The following is an 18,547-nucleotide window of genomic DNA, read 5'->3' as shown; positions in this document are numbered from 1 at the left end:
TATATGGTGAAACCAGAATGTATAAAAATACCATTTAACAAAAGCTCTGACTCTGCACTTCGACAACATGTGAATTGATTGATTACAAACAGAAAATTAAATATTAAATCAGAAAAAGCCAGGCTGACTCCAAACTTTTGACCGGTAGTGTATATGTAAACATTTTATTGATAAACATTCTATATCCACATTTAAATAAGATTGAAATTTTGTACCATACTGAGTAGTGCAGGGCAGTTCCTTTTTCCCTTGCTCTTTAAATAGATTCAACAGAGGGAAATTCTGGTGATGTCACTGAGCAGTTGTGTTTAGTCATTAGACCTGAACAACTTGGATGTTCCAACTCATGAGAAGTGGTATATGACGGAATTGAGTTAACATAATGCTTTCTTTGTGTGTTTATGAAAGCATTTACTGTAAATCTGATCACACGTATATAGACATTAGGGAAAGTTGAATGGAAAATTAGGACACCTAATAATCCACAATCTTAAATAATCCAGCATCCTAAATATTCTTTCTTATGTATCACAACAAACAGAGAGTGAATTTTACACAGAAGCTTTATTTCACAAAGAGAAATTAAATCAAAATCCAAATTTTACACATTTAATAAATATAAAAATGTTAGCAAAGAGGAAAAATAAGTTAGCTCTGTACATGTGCATAGGTTCAACTCAGAGGTAGATGTCAGTAATAAATTAGACAATCAGTCATAACTGATGCAAGCACCCACTAATCTTTGAGTAACTTTTCCAACCACATGCTTGAATTTGTTTGCTGAAGAATGGGGAATATGAAAATACTGCATATGAAAAACCTTCTGCCTTTTTTTTTAAGAGTCAGTGCAGCATACATCTCTCACTAAGTTTCACTGCAAGCCTGTAGGAAGCGATGGGCAGTATTTCAATTGAAAGCATTTCAAATAGCTTTCTGTATCTTCAAAAACATTTTTTTTTTATGTACAGCCTTTGTGTTGCCCTCTTTCAGTTCCATTTTTCACATCATCCATGTCTTCTGTAATCTGAGAACAAAACTGTTTTTTCCACTGCTGACTTAGTCTATTATTAATCATTCAGAAAAGTGGCATTTGTACTTGTGAAATATGATAACATGGATTAATTTCACAAGTTTCAAAAAGGAAACGTGTCGTGAACACATATACTTTCGGGCTCAGATATCTATCAAAAATATATGTATTAGTGGAAAATTGCAAGGAGCAAAAAAGTGCTAGTGCAGAGGGCTAAACTCTTCATTTTACACAGCTTTCTTTCTCATTATTGTTATGGCTGAGTGCAACAATTTTACATTTCACTAGCATCAATCTAACATGTTTAATAGTGCTACAATGGTAAGGGATACAAACAAGTAATGCATTGTACAAACATTGTAATACACTGCCATAGTGCAGAGTTCTTGTTGGACCAGTTGCTGAAATGGAGAGGTGGGGTGAATATTGGGTTTCTGGACAAACAAACCCCACATGAGACTATGGTAACTGATAACAAAGTCAGAAAGCTAACCTGAAAAAAGTTACATGTAAAAAAATATGACCCAAAGTGGTCCTACAACAAAACCTAATGCTAACCTAAGAGTTTTGTATTTTCTAAATACAAAGTCTTGTATTTAATGCAGAAATGCAGAAACTTTATAATAGCATTCAGCTACATTTATTTTATATTACAAATATATTTGATGAATGCATTTTTGCCCATCACTTGACACATCATTAGGATTAACTAATGCAGTGGTAACCTAAGGAATCATGCATAACTGAAACTTGGCTTATCCTCGTACACAGTAACAGGGTAACAGAACACGTATGGGTCTGCTCATTGCTGTAGATCTACAGTCATGCCCTAATACTGGCACAGCAGAGGCACCCACGTTTAATCCTGCAACCACTCAGCACCTTTACTGATCGAGCAATGCAAGAGCCCCGCTTTCCCTTCTTAAAGACCAAGATTATCCTGTCAGTGTTTGTTCAACGGATTGCACCTCATAGTCTGAAACAGACCTGGGTCAGATACACAACTGGTTTGGATTGAAATACTTTTCCGCGTTCAATTGATCTTGCCTGAGGCAATTGAGCCAACCAAGAGGACCACAAATCGGGGTTTGCATTTTTTCACAGTATTTCATAGGTTCCAATACACCAGACAAGCTCAGTAAAGTGCAGAAAAGCAAGTGAAAACAAAACTATGATGTATCTGATCCAGGCCTGGTGAATTTAAGTTGGGAAGGCTGAATCACGGCGGTGGTAACTGTACTGTAAGTGACTCAGGGCTGGTATCCCCCAGATATGTAAAGCCCCTGTGTCCCCGCCCCGCACAAATCCAGTAGAGTCCCCGTGCGGAAACTCCGCCACTCCAGAGCGAAGGAGCAAACTTTCCAAGGTAGCTTCTGAGATACTCAGCCAATATCGTAAGGATCCCACACCATCACTCTCTCTTATTCATTTTTAGAGCAAACAGGGGTTTCTAAAATTGGGTTTGAAGTACCTTTGGGGACTCATGAAAGAGTCCCAGGGAGTTCTTAGCCAAATTTTTAAAAATTTCAAAAATATTTAATGTTTCCATACTACATAATTTTCATACTTTATAGAACTAGTACTACTGGGGTCAGCAGTCAAATACAGCATCTCTCAACTAAAGTGCTTAACGGTATCCTTTCCCAAACAAATTGTACCTGAACAATCTTCATTTGCCAGAATTAAAGAAAGAATTACATTTTTTTAAATCACTTTCCCTTTGTAACTATCATGAGAACTCAGAAGTTCATTATTCACAGTTTGTTAATTTGATTTTTGTGATGGAATGAGAACTTTTCATATGCCATCTTAAATGACTTCTGTTTGAAGTTTGTAAAATGCAATCTGCAGTGGACTCGGCCCTGCCCGAATTGTGACATGTCATATGTAGACGTCAATCAGAAAATTGTTGATGGCCATAAATTTGTCAGTTTAATTTAACGGCTTGTTTTCAAAGTCAGCAAGGCAACTGTTACGGACCAATACGAAACGGAAAACTGCCAAGGCCTGGTTGGTTGGAGAATACTTTTTTCATAATTGTGTAGATGGGCGGAGCTAGGTTGAAAGAGCCAGTGCAGTTACTCTTTAAGATTATTGACATGCAATCAGGTAACGTGAAATATCCACATGGGTGAAACCTATGAATTCAGATAGAAGAAAACAGGAAAACGGCGTGTAATGCCATCCATAGCCATTTCCCTCTGAAAGGCTTGTTCATGTGTCAAGACACAATGACTGCTCCAATGTGGTCAACCATGTACAACTGTTTTTTTGTGACCAACTCTTGTCTTCATCAGAAGCAGTTTGTGCGTATAGAACAGAGGAGATCAGTATATGCACAGTTGCTGAGGTAAGAAATGTTGGAGGATGGTCATCGACACTTCCATGGTTCAGCACCAGAGTCCCCCCCGGCATATTCATTCATATTAATTTTCTCCTCTTCCTGGTTTGAGGTGGTAGGGGCCTGAGCCTTCCTGCAACACAGATCTGGATGGGAACAAACAAGGCTTTCTGTAAAAGGACAGGCGTAAGGATTAATAAGTGTTCGAAAATGGGAAAGAAAAAATACATTTGTTCTCCTACTGTTAGGATCCAACAAGCATACTCATTGATTCTACCACCTAACATGTTTGGCACAACTGCAAAAGACAGTTGATAGAAAAGATGTACCCTGCCAGCATACTCTGAAGTAGCATTCACCCTCCCTTCCTTTCTACCAATCTGAAGTACCAAATGATTGACTAGGTGAGCCATATTACTTTCTTCTGTCTATGCAAAATCTGGTGAAGATTGGAACTGACAAGCAGACGGTACATACTTCTTTTGTACAGGAAGATCGCCACGATGATTAAAGTGACTGCAACAGTGACAGCTGAGCATATCTCAATCAAGTAGTGGTCTGGCGGGACTTGACCTGAAAGGGAATTGTGTATATAAAGTGTTAACAGTACCACACGCATCTCCAAGTTTCACTGACATTCATTGTTAATGTTGATCCATTACACCATATAGTATGTACACAGTGTATGTATTCCTGTCTTTTGGCTGTCCCTCATTTATTCCCAAGATGATTTAGCTCTTTAACATTGCATTACATTACATGTCATTTGGATGATGCTTTTATCCAAAGCGACTTACAGTTGATTAGCCTAAGCAGGAGACAATCCTCCCCTGGAGCGATGCAGGGTTAACGGCCTTGCTCAAGGGCCCAACAGCTTGTGGCTATACCAGCGATTGAACCACCGACCTTGCGGGTCCCAGTCATGTACCTTAACCACTACAATACAAGCTTTAGTGTGCAGCTCAACAGAGAAACTGTCCAACCAACCAGCAGGGGTCACTAGTGTGCAATACCAATCATGCACTAGAACAGTGCCTTAACATGACAAGTCCCTCGGCAGACCTGCAACATGGGAATGCTCTACATCTCACTTTTTCTTTACAATTGGTCAGACATCTGAAATAGCCACTTAAAATGCTATGTTATTATGTGAGACCATACTGTTTGCAGATAGAAGCCTATTCTAAGCTATCTGGGGTTGCGAAGATACAGTATTTGAAGCGGAGACCCTTACAGGAGGCATAGGTGATGATGGAGGCGTTAATGTTCTTTTGCGAAGTGGGGTTGGTGACATGGCAGGTGACTCTCTGGTCCTTGCTGATGTTGACCCAGAGGGTGCTGTGTATTGTGTACGTGCCGTCAATTGAATTGGAGGTCACTATGGGCGACGGGTTATTGCCTCGCTGGTTCAGGCCAGTCCAGCTGAGCTTCGGTTTAGGGAAGCCGCCATGTGACTTGCAGTCTATCTTCAGCTCCTCTCTACCCTCCACACAGGACACGTTCACTTCTGGCTTCTGGAACTCAGCTGGGGTGGGGAGAGGGCAGGATGGGAGGGGGGTAAATCACATATACTTCTTTTCCAGGTCATTTCTAGTACAGAAAAGTGTATAAGTATAATGCCTTCTATTGACAGCATTCTATTGACTTTATTTTAGCATGCTTTTCTTAAATACAGTCTCCAATCCCACCCAAATTTTGAACGTCCCATTTTGCGAACTATGTAGAAGCATGCTGCTAGCTGCTTGTTTTCACACCACATTAAGAGTAGGGGCGGAGGAGACTCATCCATACCCATGTGCAGAGAGAGCTCGCCACGGGCACCCGCATGGCCAGCGGTAGTCGCTTGAGTAATGAACAATGGTGTGTATCCCTGCTGACTGTATCCCTCCCATATCCCTGAGCAAAACGTGAAGCCAATTTATGTATGTAACTCCTCTGTAGGGCTACCGGACACAGTCAGCACTGCTAATTTTCACAGTGGCTTTACATGAATGTTACTCCCAAGGGAAAGGGAGCGGCATGCATGAAATAAAAACATGAAATACCATGTTGTGGCGAGTGAGCACACAATGTTAAGAATGGCGTAATTCTCATAACCTGTGGTCACTGTTTCTTTAAGAGTCGCTGCATGTGATGACGTGAGAAAGATGCGTCTATTATTCCTGTTGAATAAACTACCCTCTGTTTAACAGAATTGTTAAAGTACGTGTTAAATCGCTACAGTTATCTCGCGAGCCCCTACGTGGTTTATTTTCGCACTCACTAAAATGTTTCGATTTACTGCTTGACACATCGACAGAAGCCATAATGAAGTATGTTTCAGCGGTTTTAGCTTGGAGTTCAAAAGCCTCTTTTTCATCAGCAAATTGCTGTTCCATTTTCACTGTCTTTTGTAATATGGCTACAATCCCTCACTTGCTTTGAACTCACATAGTATGGTCTACGTATCGTAATACCACGTTCTTGGTCAATAGTTTTCGATTTTAATATTTCAAGATGGTAGCATTTTCTAGTAGGTTAATATTATAATAATGTCAGACTCCGCAAAACAAAATTATATATCAAAATTATATATTATATAAATCTTCTCATATGATGCAACCCCCATTGCCAGAGGTTCATAATTCTTTTTCTTTTTTTTTTCAGATTTTTCCCTTTTTCTCCCAATTTGGTAGCCAATTGTACCTCGTCTGATTCAATTGGAGGTAGTCGTATTAGATGTACCGCCCGTACCCCGTCCCGTCCCTCGGCGGCCCGAATGAGAACGACACGGCTTCTTCAAGCCGTCTCGTCTCGTGCCCGTTGCCGTGATTCCGAGGCGCCCGAGGTGCTTATTGTGCGGCGATCTAATAACCCTGCCAAGTCCCTCCCTCTGGAGCAGTGAGCCAATTATTGCTGCCCCACGTGAGCCGGCCAAACTTGGCTTTTTTGGCAGGACCGAGAATCGAACCCCGGTCCCCGGTGTGCAACTGCAGCAAACTGCAACCGCAAGTCTGCTGCGTCTTAGCCTGAGAGGTTCATAATTCTGTCATAATTCATAAAGGTTTTGTCTTTGAAGTAGTATATTTCATATTTAGATTATATATTTCAAGTAGTATAGTTCTTACCAGTGACACGCAGCATCCTGTTGCAGATGTCTTGTGTATTTGCAGAACCTTCCTGAACGTGGGCGATAAGCTGAGTGTTGTCATCTATAGCTTTGATATCTTTGATTAGCAGGGAGAGATTTCCTTGGCTTATGAGGTCTCTGTTCATACTAGTCCTGTTTCTGTAGCGACTGTCTTGCTCGGTGAACTCCTCCTTTCCTTTGTTGTAGGCATGCACAACCATCACGTTCTTTTCCCCGCGTCCTGCTCCTGGTCCTTGCCAATAGACCCGGATGTTGTTGGGCTCGAGGGCCTTGCCCCAGTTACAGCTTAGGAGCACAGGCTGTCCTAGGGTTGCGATGACTTCTACTACACCGCTGGCCCGAGACTCTGCTAATTGAACTGCAACAAACAGGAAAGGGAAAAGGCTGTGAATTAATTCAAACTGAAGATGAGAACTGGAGTGGATTCACCCAGGGGCCATAGGGCCAGCAGGGGCAATGGGTGAGGTTGATCTGGGGCCCAAAGCTCCAAGGGACCCAACTACCAGGCCATCTAAGTCCCTCTGTGGGCCTCTACATTCCTTCTGCGGCCCCCTGTCTTTGCTATGCCGGTGCTTACCGGGCATTCTGTGCACCAGGATCCAGGGAGGGCTAGCTATGCTACACTACAGACTTGCTACAACAGTGCTGTGGGAGTAATGCTCAGCTATTTGAGCTATTCTGCAGCATAATTGTGAAAAATGTCCCTTGGGAGGTAGGTCACAATATTAGTCAGCTGAGCGAACCATCAGAACCGCTCTTCCAAACCTGCAGGACATCTACAACGAACGGTGCAGGTCCAGGGCCAACAAGATCCTCAGGGAGCCCACCCACCCCAGCAACAGACTCTCTCTGTTACCCTCAGGAAGGCATTATCACTGCCTGAGGGAAAATACAGAGAGGATGAGGAAGAGCTTCTTCCCTCAGGCGATCCGCCTGCTGAATGAGGACTGTGCCTAGCACATGCACATGCTATCTCACACAAACACACACATGCACACACACACACACCTCCATGTCAGCCTACAATGGACCTTGCACTTTATTGCACCTTGCACTTTATCTTTATCTTGCACGTGTATAGTAATTTTATATTTAATATTTTATATACGCTACAGGGGGCGGCCTGTAGCTTAGTGGTTAAGGTACATGACTGAGATATGCAAGGTCAGTGGTTCGACTCTGCAGTTCTGACATCCACAGGAAAATTAGTGTCTATGTAATAGTAGCAGTAGTATGATTTCCTCTTTTAAATCTTTTTGCACAACATGGACTTAGGTGTGTGTGCCAGTGTACATGTGTTGTGTAGGTGTGTGTGCCAGTGTAATAAGTATTAGTTCACAATTTAGGAATTTGAGGCTGCTGACCTTCTCACACACTAAATGTCAGGGAAGTCCCTTCATTCCCATAAATAAAAAATGACATTATATTCCAAGAAAACACGTCTGTGCTTTATTGGAAGCAGCTTATTGCACAGTTCCTCTGCCTCGAGGCTATGAAACCTGTACCCTGAGAGCTGAGCACACCAACACAGATTCCATTCATGTTTGGGATATTTCTGCACAGTCAATCATGGGAGAGTAAGGCTTCTCCACCAAAATGGATTGAGCTACCAAGTGCTTTGAACCAGTTATTTTATATTTCTTAATTTACTTGTATTGATCGGTAGTAATAATAATAATACTTTTTATTTAGCTTTTTATCCAAAGCAACTTACAGTTGATTAGACTAAGCAGGGGAGAATCCCCCCAGTGGTTAATGGCCTTGCTCAAGGACCAAACAGTCATGTGGATCTTATCGTGGCTGCATAGGGATTGAACCACCAACCTCCCAGCTCCCAGTCATGTACCTTAGACCTGAAAGGTTGGTGGTTCAAGCCCTAGTGTAGCCACGATAAGATCTGCACAACTATGGGCCCTTGAGCAAGGCCCTTAACCCTGCATTGCGCTGCACTGTGGCTGCCCACTGCTCCTAAGTAACGGGGATGGGTCAAATGCAGAGGAGAAATTACCCCAGGGTTCAATAAGGTACATTTTCTTCTTATTGGCCATATATAGCCACAAACCGCCATCACATCAGCCAGCAAGGCCCTTGTAAAGAGTCCAGTGCAGTACAAGCAAGAAGTCTTTAACTATAATTGAATCTCTTTTTGTGGTGCAGTTGGTGAGGACCACCATTCAAAAACTTGTGGCATGCCTACTTTGTGAATGACTGACAAACTGAAGTTTTATCTGCCTTTTGGGTTAGGCAGATATGTTCTGCAAAGTACCATTCAAAACTGAAAAATCAGAGTCAATGGCAATGGCAAGACTTTGTGAGTCACAGACAAGGCAGAGGCGTTGCCACTAAGATGCATAAGTGCTTGGACACCAAAGCTTCCATATTACAAAAAAAAAAAAAACATAAAACCACACTCATTCACATGAAAAGATACACATACACATTTTCACCATAGTAGTACACATAGGGCCTATTTTACAGGCACAGATTAAACTTAGTCCTGGACTAAATTGAGTTTTGTATAGAGAATCTCAGTTCAAAATAGAATTTAGTCTAGGGCTAGGGATGATATGTCATACGAAACTGGCCCGTAGTGTATAGTTGTAAGTGCTACAGGGATAAGTGTAACAGGGTTAGCTCAGCTAGTTCGCCCGAAGGCACTGTGTGAGGTGCGGTGAAGGCCCAGAGCAGGTTACCACGACAACGCTCCCTGATGACATAACCCTTAAATTCGAAATAACGATGTTGGTCTTGATTACAGGTGAGTTCGCCTTTAGCTTACTGGTAATGCGTTCGTCTGGCAATTCTTTTGAGGAGTGAGAGGTCGGGATTCCAATCGTACCACAGGCTCAGGCAAATCTCTAACTCGTTACATATGCATTGAGCCCTGAGGCAGTCGCTAAAGTTAGTTGTTACCAGTACGTACCCCAAACTGGGTGGTGTACGGAGAGCCCCACAGACTCCAGGCTTTTGTAAGTGGGATCCTGGACCTTATCAAAGGCCAGAATGTTGAGGGAAAAAGGATCAGAAAAGTAGCGTGCATGTTAGTCTGGTGTGGGTAGGGTCGCCACACGTTCTAGTTTTCCCGGGGTTGTTCTCTTTTTTGAGCGACTGCCCCGGAAAATGACTATTCTTTCCATTATTCTTCATTCATTTTTGTACTTCTAAATATCAGTACTAAATAAAACCAGATTCTTCTACTGATATTCTGTTCTTTCCTCTTTATGTTTAGACATCCAATCCCATGTCTGTAAACAGGTAAAAATGAGTAAAACATAGCGACAATTGGCCATATGCCTATACTTATTTTTCATTGATAGCAGAAATACCTTATCACCTAGCAACTGCTGCACGGGCTGTCAGTATAGCACGCACATTCATTTCAACGACCCCACTATGGGAAAGTTCAGCTAGCTACTAGCCTTGAGGTAATCGCCTAATACTTCTGATTTTTTATTTTGTCGGTTTTATAAAATGGGGGGGAGAGATGGACAAGGAGGACAAGAGAACAAAATCAGAGAAGCAACCAGCAGCGCAAAAAAATAAATAAATACAACATACAGCTCAGACTGGGCAAAAAGAGAGCACTTTTCTGAATGGATAATGGTGCGTCAAATGTCCTGTTTTTTTTCACAAATCAAATGTGGCAACCCTAGGTGTGGGTGTTCACCATAGCACAGAAACCAAACCCACGTGGTGAGTCGTCAGCAAAGAGGAACAGAGTGTCGTCATCAGGCTGGTTGAAATACAGGATGTGAAAGGAAGTACTTTACGGGTGCGTAGGGTTGGACCCAAAATGCATGAATCAGACAAAGATGTGAAAGTCCCGTCAGGGCTTTAAGAGATCCAATGTCCAATGGGCATAGTAGAAAACAAGCAAAGTAATCCAGCCAAAACCAAAGTACACGACTGAGCGAGAAGGCAGTCTCAAAATCGGTAAACCATGCAAAAGGTCCAGTAACAAGGAAAGCTGTCAGAGGGGCAGTAGTGCAGACGGACGGTAGGCAGGCTCAGAGTCGAAGGCGGTGCAAGAGTCAAGACCGAAGTCCGCTCCACAGGGCAAAAGTACAGATAGCAGGCAAGAGTTCATGGTACAAGCAGGCAGTGGTCAACAAAACAGAAGTCAGAATAACTTTGGTCGGTAAGCAGGCTTGGATCACAACAGGTAGAAAATAGCTTGCCAAAAACCCGCTCAAACATGCACTGACAAACAGGAGGCAACAATTTCACAAAGACATGAACACTGAGCTTTATATGCAGGTGTAGACAGGTGCAAACAATTAGCTTGAGAGCAGCATGCGAATGGAAACCAGGTGTGGAGGATTGACAAATTAACAAGATAATTAGTCATTGTTAGTAATAAACCTATCCTGCCCTAGTGTTAGTAAATTAGTAAATGACATGCACGAGAAACGTAAGGTAAACATGAACACATGGTTAGAATGTTAGTATTACCCAATCCTGATCTAATGTTAGTAGATTAGTAAGAAGACACGGGATAATGAAACAATTAGGTAAGCGTGAGCAACAGCAAGGGAGAGAGAGAAAGCATGAACGCAAGGCTTGCAGAAAGACACAAAAAAGTGTATGCTAATCAATGAACGTAACCACATACCACATAATCAAACTCAAACTATGACAACACAAGAAACAAACTGTGACATGAATGAACTATATAACGTGACATGACAAGACTAGAAAATACATCGTAACAAAAACATGAAACGTAACATGACATGAAAATGAAATGTAACAAGAAAAAAGAAAAAAACGTGCCAAAACTAGACTAACATAATACGTGAAAGTGTAATACGTGGAAGTAATGTATCCAGGATATGGTTTGAAACCCCCTAACATCCCGCACCCTCATCCCATTTACCAAAAGACTTGAGTCTGTGGGGCTCTCCGTACACCATCCAGATCTCAGAAAAGGGTGGGGTAAGTACTGGTACATTTGGGAATTGCCCATGATTTGATCTTTACAGGAAAAGACTAGCTGAACAGTAAGTTTGTTTTCTCATACAGGTGGCCATGTCTAAGTTTGTGAAGTGACGTTGACTATGGAATGATGTTGGCCAACCGGTTACCTGACGAAGATCCCTGGGGGATTGAAACATTGTCTGTCTTGTTTTTTCTATGTCATGTGGATGTGTGAAACTTTTTTATTTTTGGGAGAAATAGATATTTCCTCAGCACTGTGAGATAATAGGATATAGCTACATGCAGTGCTGCAGCCATCCATTTTCAATCAGTTACTAAGCCCACACATCATTCACTCACACACTTATACCCCAAGGACAATTTTGACTCTTCAATGAACCTAACCCTGCATGGCTTTGGACTGTGGGATGAAACCGGAGAACCCAGAGGAAACCCACACAGACACGGGAAGAACATGCAAGCCCCACACAGAAAGGACTTCAGCCAGGATAAAACAAAAAATATTCCCACGAGGCAACAGTGCTCCTCACCGTACCATGGTATTCCCCTTCACACAGTTCTTACCATAGTCCATGATACATTTCTAACCGTTTATTTTATCTACCTTGCAAAGGACATAGAGAATTTTAAGACATTTCTATTGCATCATCATTCATTTACGTGGCTTTCCATGCTCCGTAAACCTGTATTTTCTTTGCTGACTCTTACCTCAATCAATACAAGAATGAAACAGCATGACTGACTGCACTATAACAGGAAGTGTGTTAATACGCTTCTCATCCTGACCACAATTCTATGCTAAAATAGATAGAGCATGTGCTCACACTGTCCAAAGGTTTCCTGTGTACCATGGGAGTGCTTCCTCGTTACAGCAAATCTGTCTTTTCAAAAGACACATCTTTAACTTTCTGGTTGCCCTTTTGTTATAAGGACATCCCTTAGTACAAGGTAATTTGCCTGTTCCTGTTTCATTAAATAACAATAAAAGGCGAGGCCTTTACATATTACTGACATAGTAATTTACACATATGCCAGAAGTACTGTTGCCACCATTACCAGCTGAACAGAATCCTCTCCTGTGGTGAGAAAACCATCGCAAAGCCAGCACTGGAATACCTCAGCATTGCAGGTCCTTCTCTTTAGAAATATGCAGCATATTTAGCACTCACATCTAAACAAGTGGATTCTCTTCCTTTTTATGAGAAGATCTCTAAAGGGATCAGGCTAATACAGACTGTTGAATTTGTAAACTGCAAGAAATCCTGCCACGTGGAAACCACACAGGGACTAAACTAAACTTTTGAGGAAAATGGATCAGTATCTGCCTGCTTCCAAAATTCATGTTTTTGAACATTTTGCTGAAAAAAACAACCGAAGCTAGGTTTTGAAACAGCTGGTAGCTGGTTGACCAGTTCAAACCAGCTCCCAGCTTGACATGGTCTGACCAGCTCAAGCTATGTTTTGACCAGCTACTAGCTCAGAGAAGCTACCAGCACTAGCTGGTTGACCAGGTCATACCCAGCAAGACCAGCTTTATGACCAGCCTGGCTATGCTGGTTGACCAGCACATACCCAGCTATATCAGCATTTGAAAACTGAGCTGGTCAAGCTGGCATAGCTGGATTTTACAGCAGGACAATATATATTATAAATATATTAATATACATATATAGGAATTACAGTCGTTTTTATGCATGCAAATTATGTCACTGTCCCAGTTTTGCATTGAAGATTTCCTTTTCATTTCCTCCCTTTTTGAATGCCCAGTTATACTTCAAGGCCAGTCTTATCACTGCAGCCTCTGTCAGTTTGGGAGACCACAGACGAGCTAAAACTCTTCTCTGACAAGCAACTCCTCCAGCTGCTCCACAATCTGACTATGCCAGTGACCAGACAAACTCTTTACCCCACACAACTCTTTTTCAACAGGATTTCTAAATTCCTAAAACTTCATTCCAGATACGTTCTGCTCATCCCATAGTGACTTTGACCGTGGAATGATTGTTGGTGCCAGACAGGGTGGTTTGAATATCTCAGAAACTGCTGATCACCTGCAACATTGCATTACATTAATACCATTGGCAGATGCTCTTATCCAGAGCGACGTACAGTTGATTAGACTAAGCAGGAGACAATCCTCCCCTGGAGCAATGCATTGTTAAGGGCCTTGCTCAAGGCTGTGCGGATCTTATTGTGGCTACACCGGGGATCAAACCACCGATCTTGCGTGTCCCAGTCATGTACCTTAACCACTACGCTACAGGCCGCCCTCTGCGACAACATTTCACATGGTTTCACTACTGGTTTCCCAGGCAATAGGCTTACATTAGGCCTGGCCTCCCTGCCTTCCCTCCCTCTCTCAATGAAAGACACATCATATCAGAAATTCCAATCAAGAAGAAAAACAAAGACTTGTCGATACTTGTCTATAAGTGGTTATCAGCAGTAGGTTATGCCAGTGGTCATGTTTACACATGATGTGACAAGAACAAAGCACTGCATATGCACTGTAAGGACAATCTGTCAGGAAATCTGTCCTTAGATTAGCCGAGCATGAAATTGTTTAATTTAGTCAAATCCATCTCTTAAAATGCCATTGTCAGGTTTCATACTCATCATCTCATTTGATCTCTCTTTTTCATAAAGTTAGTGCAGTTTACTCTGACTATAGATTGTATCTCCTTGGATTTACATAATATACTGTACGTATGTTCAAGTTTTATGAACACTGATCATTTAAGTGTAATATTATTAAATGAAATGTTACAGTGAAAGCGTCGGTGAAAGCATGATTAGTAGCTCAAAGTTCATTCAGGTTTCAGAACAACTCTTTTTTCAGACCACAAGATGAGTTCCACTCTCAGTCAGGTATTCAGTAACACAACAGTTTGCCAGTACATGTCGCTTGGCTGGTTTATAATGGAATTCAATGAATTACAACTTACCCATCCACACATGAACAAATATTTGTAAAACGATCATCATGGAAAACATTTTCATTGTCCTGAAATGAAATTGAAAGGAAAATATACTGTAAATAAATGCCACATCTATTAAAAAAGCAACTACAGTTTCATCAGTCATACTGATAAAATATTGACCAAACTACCCCCAAACGCAAACCACAGAATATGATCAAGCATAGACTATAGTTATTTACTGCAGGCTTTGTTTAACACACACCCTGTATACTCACATATTAACACAGGGGAAGGACAATATATCCAGCTGCAGACAGAAGAATGATATGAACACGATTGGTCTCAGAGAGAGAGAGACAGGGATAGAGAGAGCAAAAGCAAGGTTCCCATAATCAGTGCAAAGCTCTACGTCACGAAAATCAAGGGAAATTCCATCAGCCATTCCTCCTGAGCTAGAAAGACAAATACTGCATTGTAATTCCCCATAATTCACCCATGTACCACTCCCTGTCCCCCATGTTCGAAAACCTCAATGGAGAATAAAACAGTCATACCTGAAGACTGGCATGCCACAGTGACTCTCCCTCTAAGAAAAAGCAATGAGGACCGTATTGTTTTCTGTGCTTGTCCACAAGTCCCACCAGTTCCTACACTGAGCACAGCAGTGTTAGCGGCACTATTGCTAGCTGAGGTCAGAGTGAGAATGCTTACATAAATAAGCAGCTCCTTCCTTCTTCTCTGTATATGCTCTTCCGTACAACCAAACCTCCCACCAACAAGTCACACCCACTATTGGATGTTTTGTCTTTGATTTGTTTTGATTTGATGGTAACTAAGGTACGTATTACAGCAACTAGCGTTGACTCACCCATGAACCATGTTAAGTGTTAACATCACACACTGTTACTGAAACCAATCGGAGTGATGTGAGGGTGTTGGGAAATGTTCACATATTACATTTTGCTCATTTTTTTGAGGCATTTGATGCAAGTTAATGTGTTTTGAATGTGTTTTACCAATGAAGTAAAAAAATAACACATTCATTTCATCTTGCTAAAAAGGAATATGTTCATATGTTTAAGATAAATATGAATGAATCCTTTTAATGAATACGATTTATTTCAAGAAATGAAATATAGAAATGTTATTATTTCAGTTTTAACCATCATTTGGCTTTGACAATGCAAACTATTGTCTCTAGTCAAATAGACTTATATGGAACATTGTTGAAGATATTGTGTGATTTGCAGAGTTCTCTCATAGCCATGGTTAAAGGTTTTAAATGTGTAACTGTGGTATATTGAGAAAAGAACATTGAATAAGGTACCATATATTCAAAATAAATAGAAATGATCGAAACTGACTATATCTTTTCTGTACTGCTACATGCAGATTGGTTTTTCCTGGATTTGGTTTGGTTCCGTACCAGACTGAGTTTGATGGCGAGCCTGTCCCAGTGAATGATATTTCACAGGAGGAACGGATGCAGTGTGGCCAGCTGTTTCAGACTTCTGCATGCCACTGTTGTAATGTGTGGTTATTTGCGTTTGAGAATTTGTGCATATCACAGGTGTATCAGAGCATGAACGCCAGTTGTTCCTAAATTGAATGCGTGGGCCTCGTCATGTGATTAGCAATAGCATAAGGAATCACCCCAGAAAACCCATAGAAGCCTTTAGGGTCATGTGCAAACATCAGTTGTTCATCACTCTCCGTAGATTTATCTGTGCCTCCTATGCGCAGTCCATAAAGGCACGTTCCGTCCCGCAAGGCTCGATTAGCCAAGTAGGCTAATCCAAAAGCAACACTTACAATATTGCTAAGTGTTCGGTTAGGCTACACACTTGTGGGTCTCATCAATCATTATAAATCACTTTTATCAACGCACGCACGCACGCACGCACGCACGCACGCACGCACGCACGCACGCACGCACGCACGCACGCACGCACGCACGCACGCACGCACGCACGCACGCACGCACGCACGCACGCACGCACGCACGCACGCACGCACGCACGCACGCACGGGCGGCCTGTAGTGTAGTGGTTAAGGTAAATGACTGGGACCCGCAAGGTCAGTGGTTCTAATCCTGGTGTAGCCACAATAAGATCTGCTCAGCCGTTGGGTACTTAAACACACATATATTTGTTACATCTATGCATATGGCTGAAAAACTGATCCAGGGTCAGGGAGGTGAGAAGTACTTTGACTTTCATTGGAGACAGGTGTAGCTATTTGCTTTTTCTAGCAGTGTTCATGCTGCTTCTTATTTCCCACTGAAAACTGATTAATTGATTGATTGTACTGAGTACTGAGGCTAGTAATGATGAAATTACAGTGTGAAGGTAGCAACTGGCAAGTCCTACTGACCTACTTCAGTTATATATAATGGAAATATAACATAAAAGTAAGTAAGTGTTGTTTAATCGTGGTTTCATCATTAAAACAGTGCCTACCTGAATGATATCATTCACCATAAACCAGGGGTGCAGAACTCTGGTCCTCGATGGCCGGTCTGCGTACAACCACTTGCCTTGTTTTTAATTTGCTGACAGCTCTATAAATTACCCCGGTTCAAGCCTGTACTTGGGCACAGTAAAATCTTTAGGATACACTTGCAGTCTGCAGCTGTAGCTGGTACTCAAACACATAAGATAAGATATGATTGAGTCAACTAAATTAAGACCAGAAGTTGCCATACAACCCTAAAATGGATCGGCCCTTGTTGTGCACCCCAGCCATAAACAAACAGGGGCTGGGATTTGGTGTTTTTCATAGCAAAGTGTATTCGGAATGTCGGAAGATGCCACGCTGATACATTTCCCTCTTTATATTTCATAGAATTTCAATAACAAATGAAGAAAAAAATTACAATTAACACTAGCCAAAAAAAGGGCACTTTTTGATTCTCAGGGCAAAAGGGCAGGGGCTCAAGCCCTCCTTGGTCCCTATCTGTGCACGTGCCTGCTTGGAAGTTAAGGCCCATGCACAAAAAGTTGCTCTTACAGTTTGCCCTGCATGACGCACCCTGTTAGGGGATATTTTAAGCCACATCATCAATTCCTGGCATCATTTCATCATCCCTTCTGCCTTATGTTAGTGCCGTGGTTACACCTGTGATGTCACAGCATAAGAATGCAAATTGTGACTCATTTCAAACTTCTGGAACCCAAACCGCTTTGTTTATGTTTGGTTGATTCATTATCACAGCTTTCACAAACTCAGAATCCAGCAACACTTGAGAAGCGTTACTTTCTGCATAGCCTAAAAATAAAAAATATATTTCTAAAAAGTTTGAATCTGAGTTACTGTATCATTGTTTACCTTTCCATTTCCTTTTATAAATTAAGTTTTTAAAATATATAAACGTGTTGGTAAAACTTGTATAATTGCAATAAAAGGCTGCACTCGAACAACAACAAAAAATCTCTCATTCTGCAAGCCTGTGAACTTGTACTGTTTTTGTGTGGGTTTTGGTTATTCTTTGCAGTTGATGACTGTGCCACAGGGTGGCAGACTTCATCTGTTTCTGAAACAGCAAGAAACCCAAAGAAACTGGAGAAAGGGATGAAAACCAAAACAGATGTGTGTTTTCTGAGATTATCATTACAGGCTCTGAGTACCATTGAGCTGTAAGAACTCCTATACATCCATATATTCTTCAATTCATATGTTACATTACATTACATTTATGATGCTCTTATCCAGAGCAACGTACAACAAAGTGCATACTAATAACCAGGGATAAGTGCACTGAAAGACCCTAGAGGGAAGTACAATTTCAACTGCTACCTGCGCAACAAAGATAAGGACCAGGGCCTATTTGATCATCATTTTTTATTTTTGGGGGGTTTTTTGGGGGGTTCATTCCATCACCCTGGAGCCAGAACAGACAGTAGTCGTGAGTGTGAGGTGGAAGTTCGGAGAGGGGGAGGCGCCAAGCGGCCTGTGGAGGTCCAAGGAAAAGGTCTGGCAGGGGTGTAGGGTCTGATGATTTTTTGGAGGTAAGCTGCAGACTCCTTAACTGCTTGGAAGGCTAGCACCAATGTTTTGAATTTGATGCGAGCCATGACAGGCAGCCAGTGGAGGGAAGTAAGCAGGGGGGCAACATGAGTGTTTGGGAAGGTTGAAGACCAGACAAGCTGCTGCATTCTGGATAAGTTGGGGGGGTCTGATGGCGGACG

General features: G+C 41.8%; 1 protein-coding gene across 3 annotated transcripts; it reads right to left on the bottom strand.

Annotated features, from left to right (window-relative positions):
• Positions 1–545: 545 nt before the first annotated feature.
• On the bottom strand, positions 546–15,049 carry LOC133124493 (CD276 antigen-like). 3 transcript variants are annotated; one of them, XM_061235753.1, is made up of 6 exons: positions 14,915–15,049; positions 14,385–14,443; positions 6,479–6,859; positions 4,606–4,896; positions 3,849–3,944; positions 546–3,541 (listed from the first exon to the last, which is right to left on the bottom strand). In XM_061235753.1, exons 1-6 carry the CDS (start codon positions 14,926–14,928, stop codon positions 3,402–3,404), a joined length of 981 nt encoding a protein of 326 aa, XP_061091737.1. In that variant the 5' UTR covers positions 14,929–15,049; the 3' UTR covers positions 546–3,401. The 3 variants fall into 3 exon arrangements, with proteins under 3 accessions (XP_061091737.1, XP_061091735.1, XP_061091736.1); XM_061235751.1 differs by having other exon boundaries at positions 14,636–15,042; XM_061235752.1 differs by having other exon boundaries at positions 546–3,517; positions 14,636–15,042.
• Positions 15,050–18,547: the final 3,498 nt, after the last annotated feature.

The sequence above is a fragment of the Conger conger genome, chromosome 3, assembly GCF_963514075.1.
Source record: "Conger conger chromosome 3, fConCon1.1, whole genome shotgun sequence".
NCBI classification, from domain to species: domain Eukaryota; kingdom Metazoa; phylum Chordata; class Actinopteri; order Anguilliformes; family Congridae; genus Conger; species Conger conger.
This window is presented reverse-complemented; position numbering and strand designations above follow the sequence as displayed.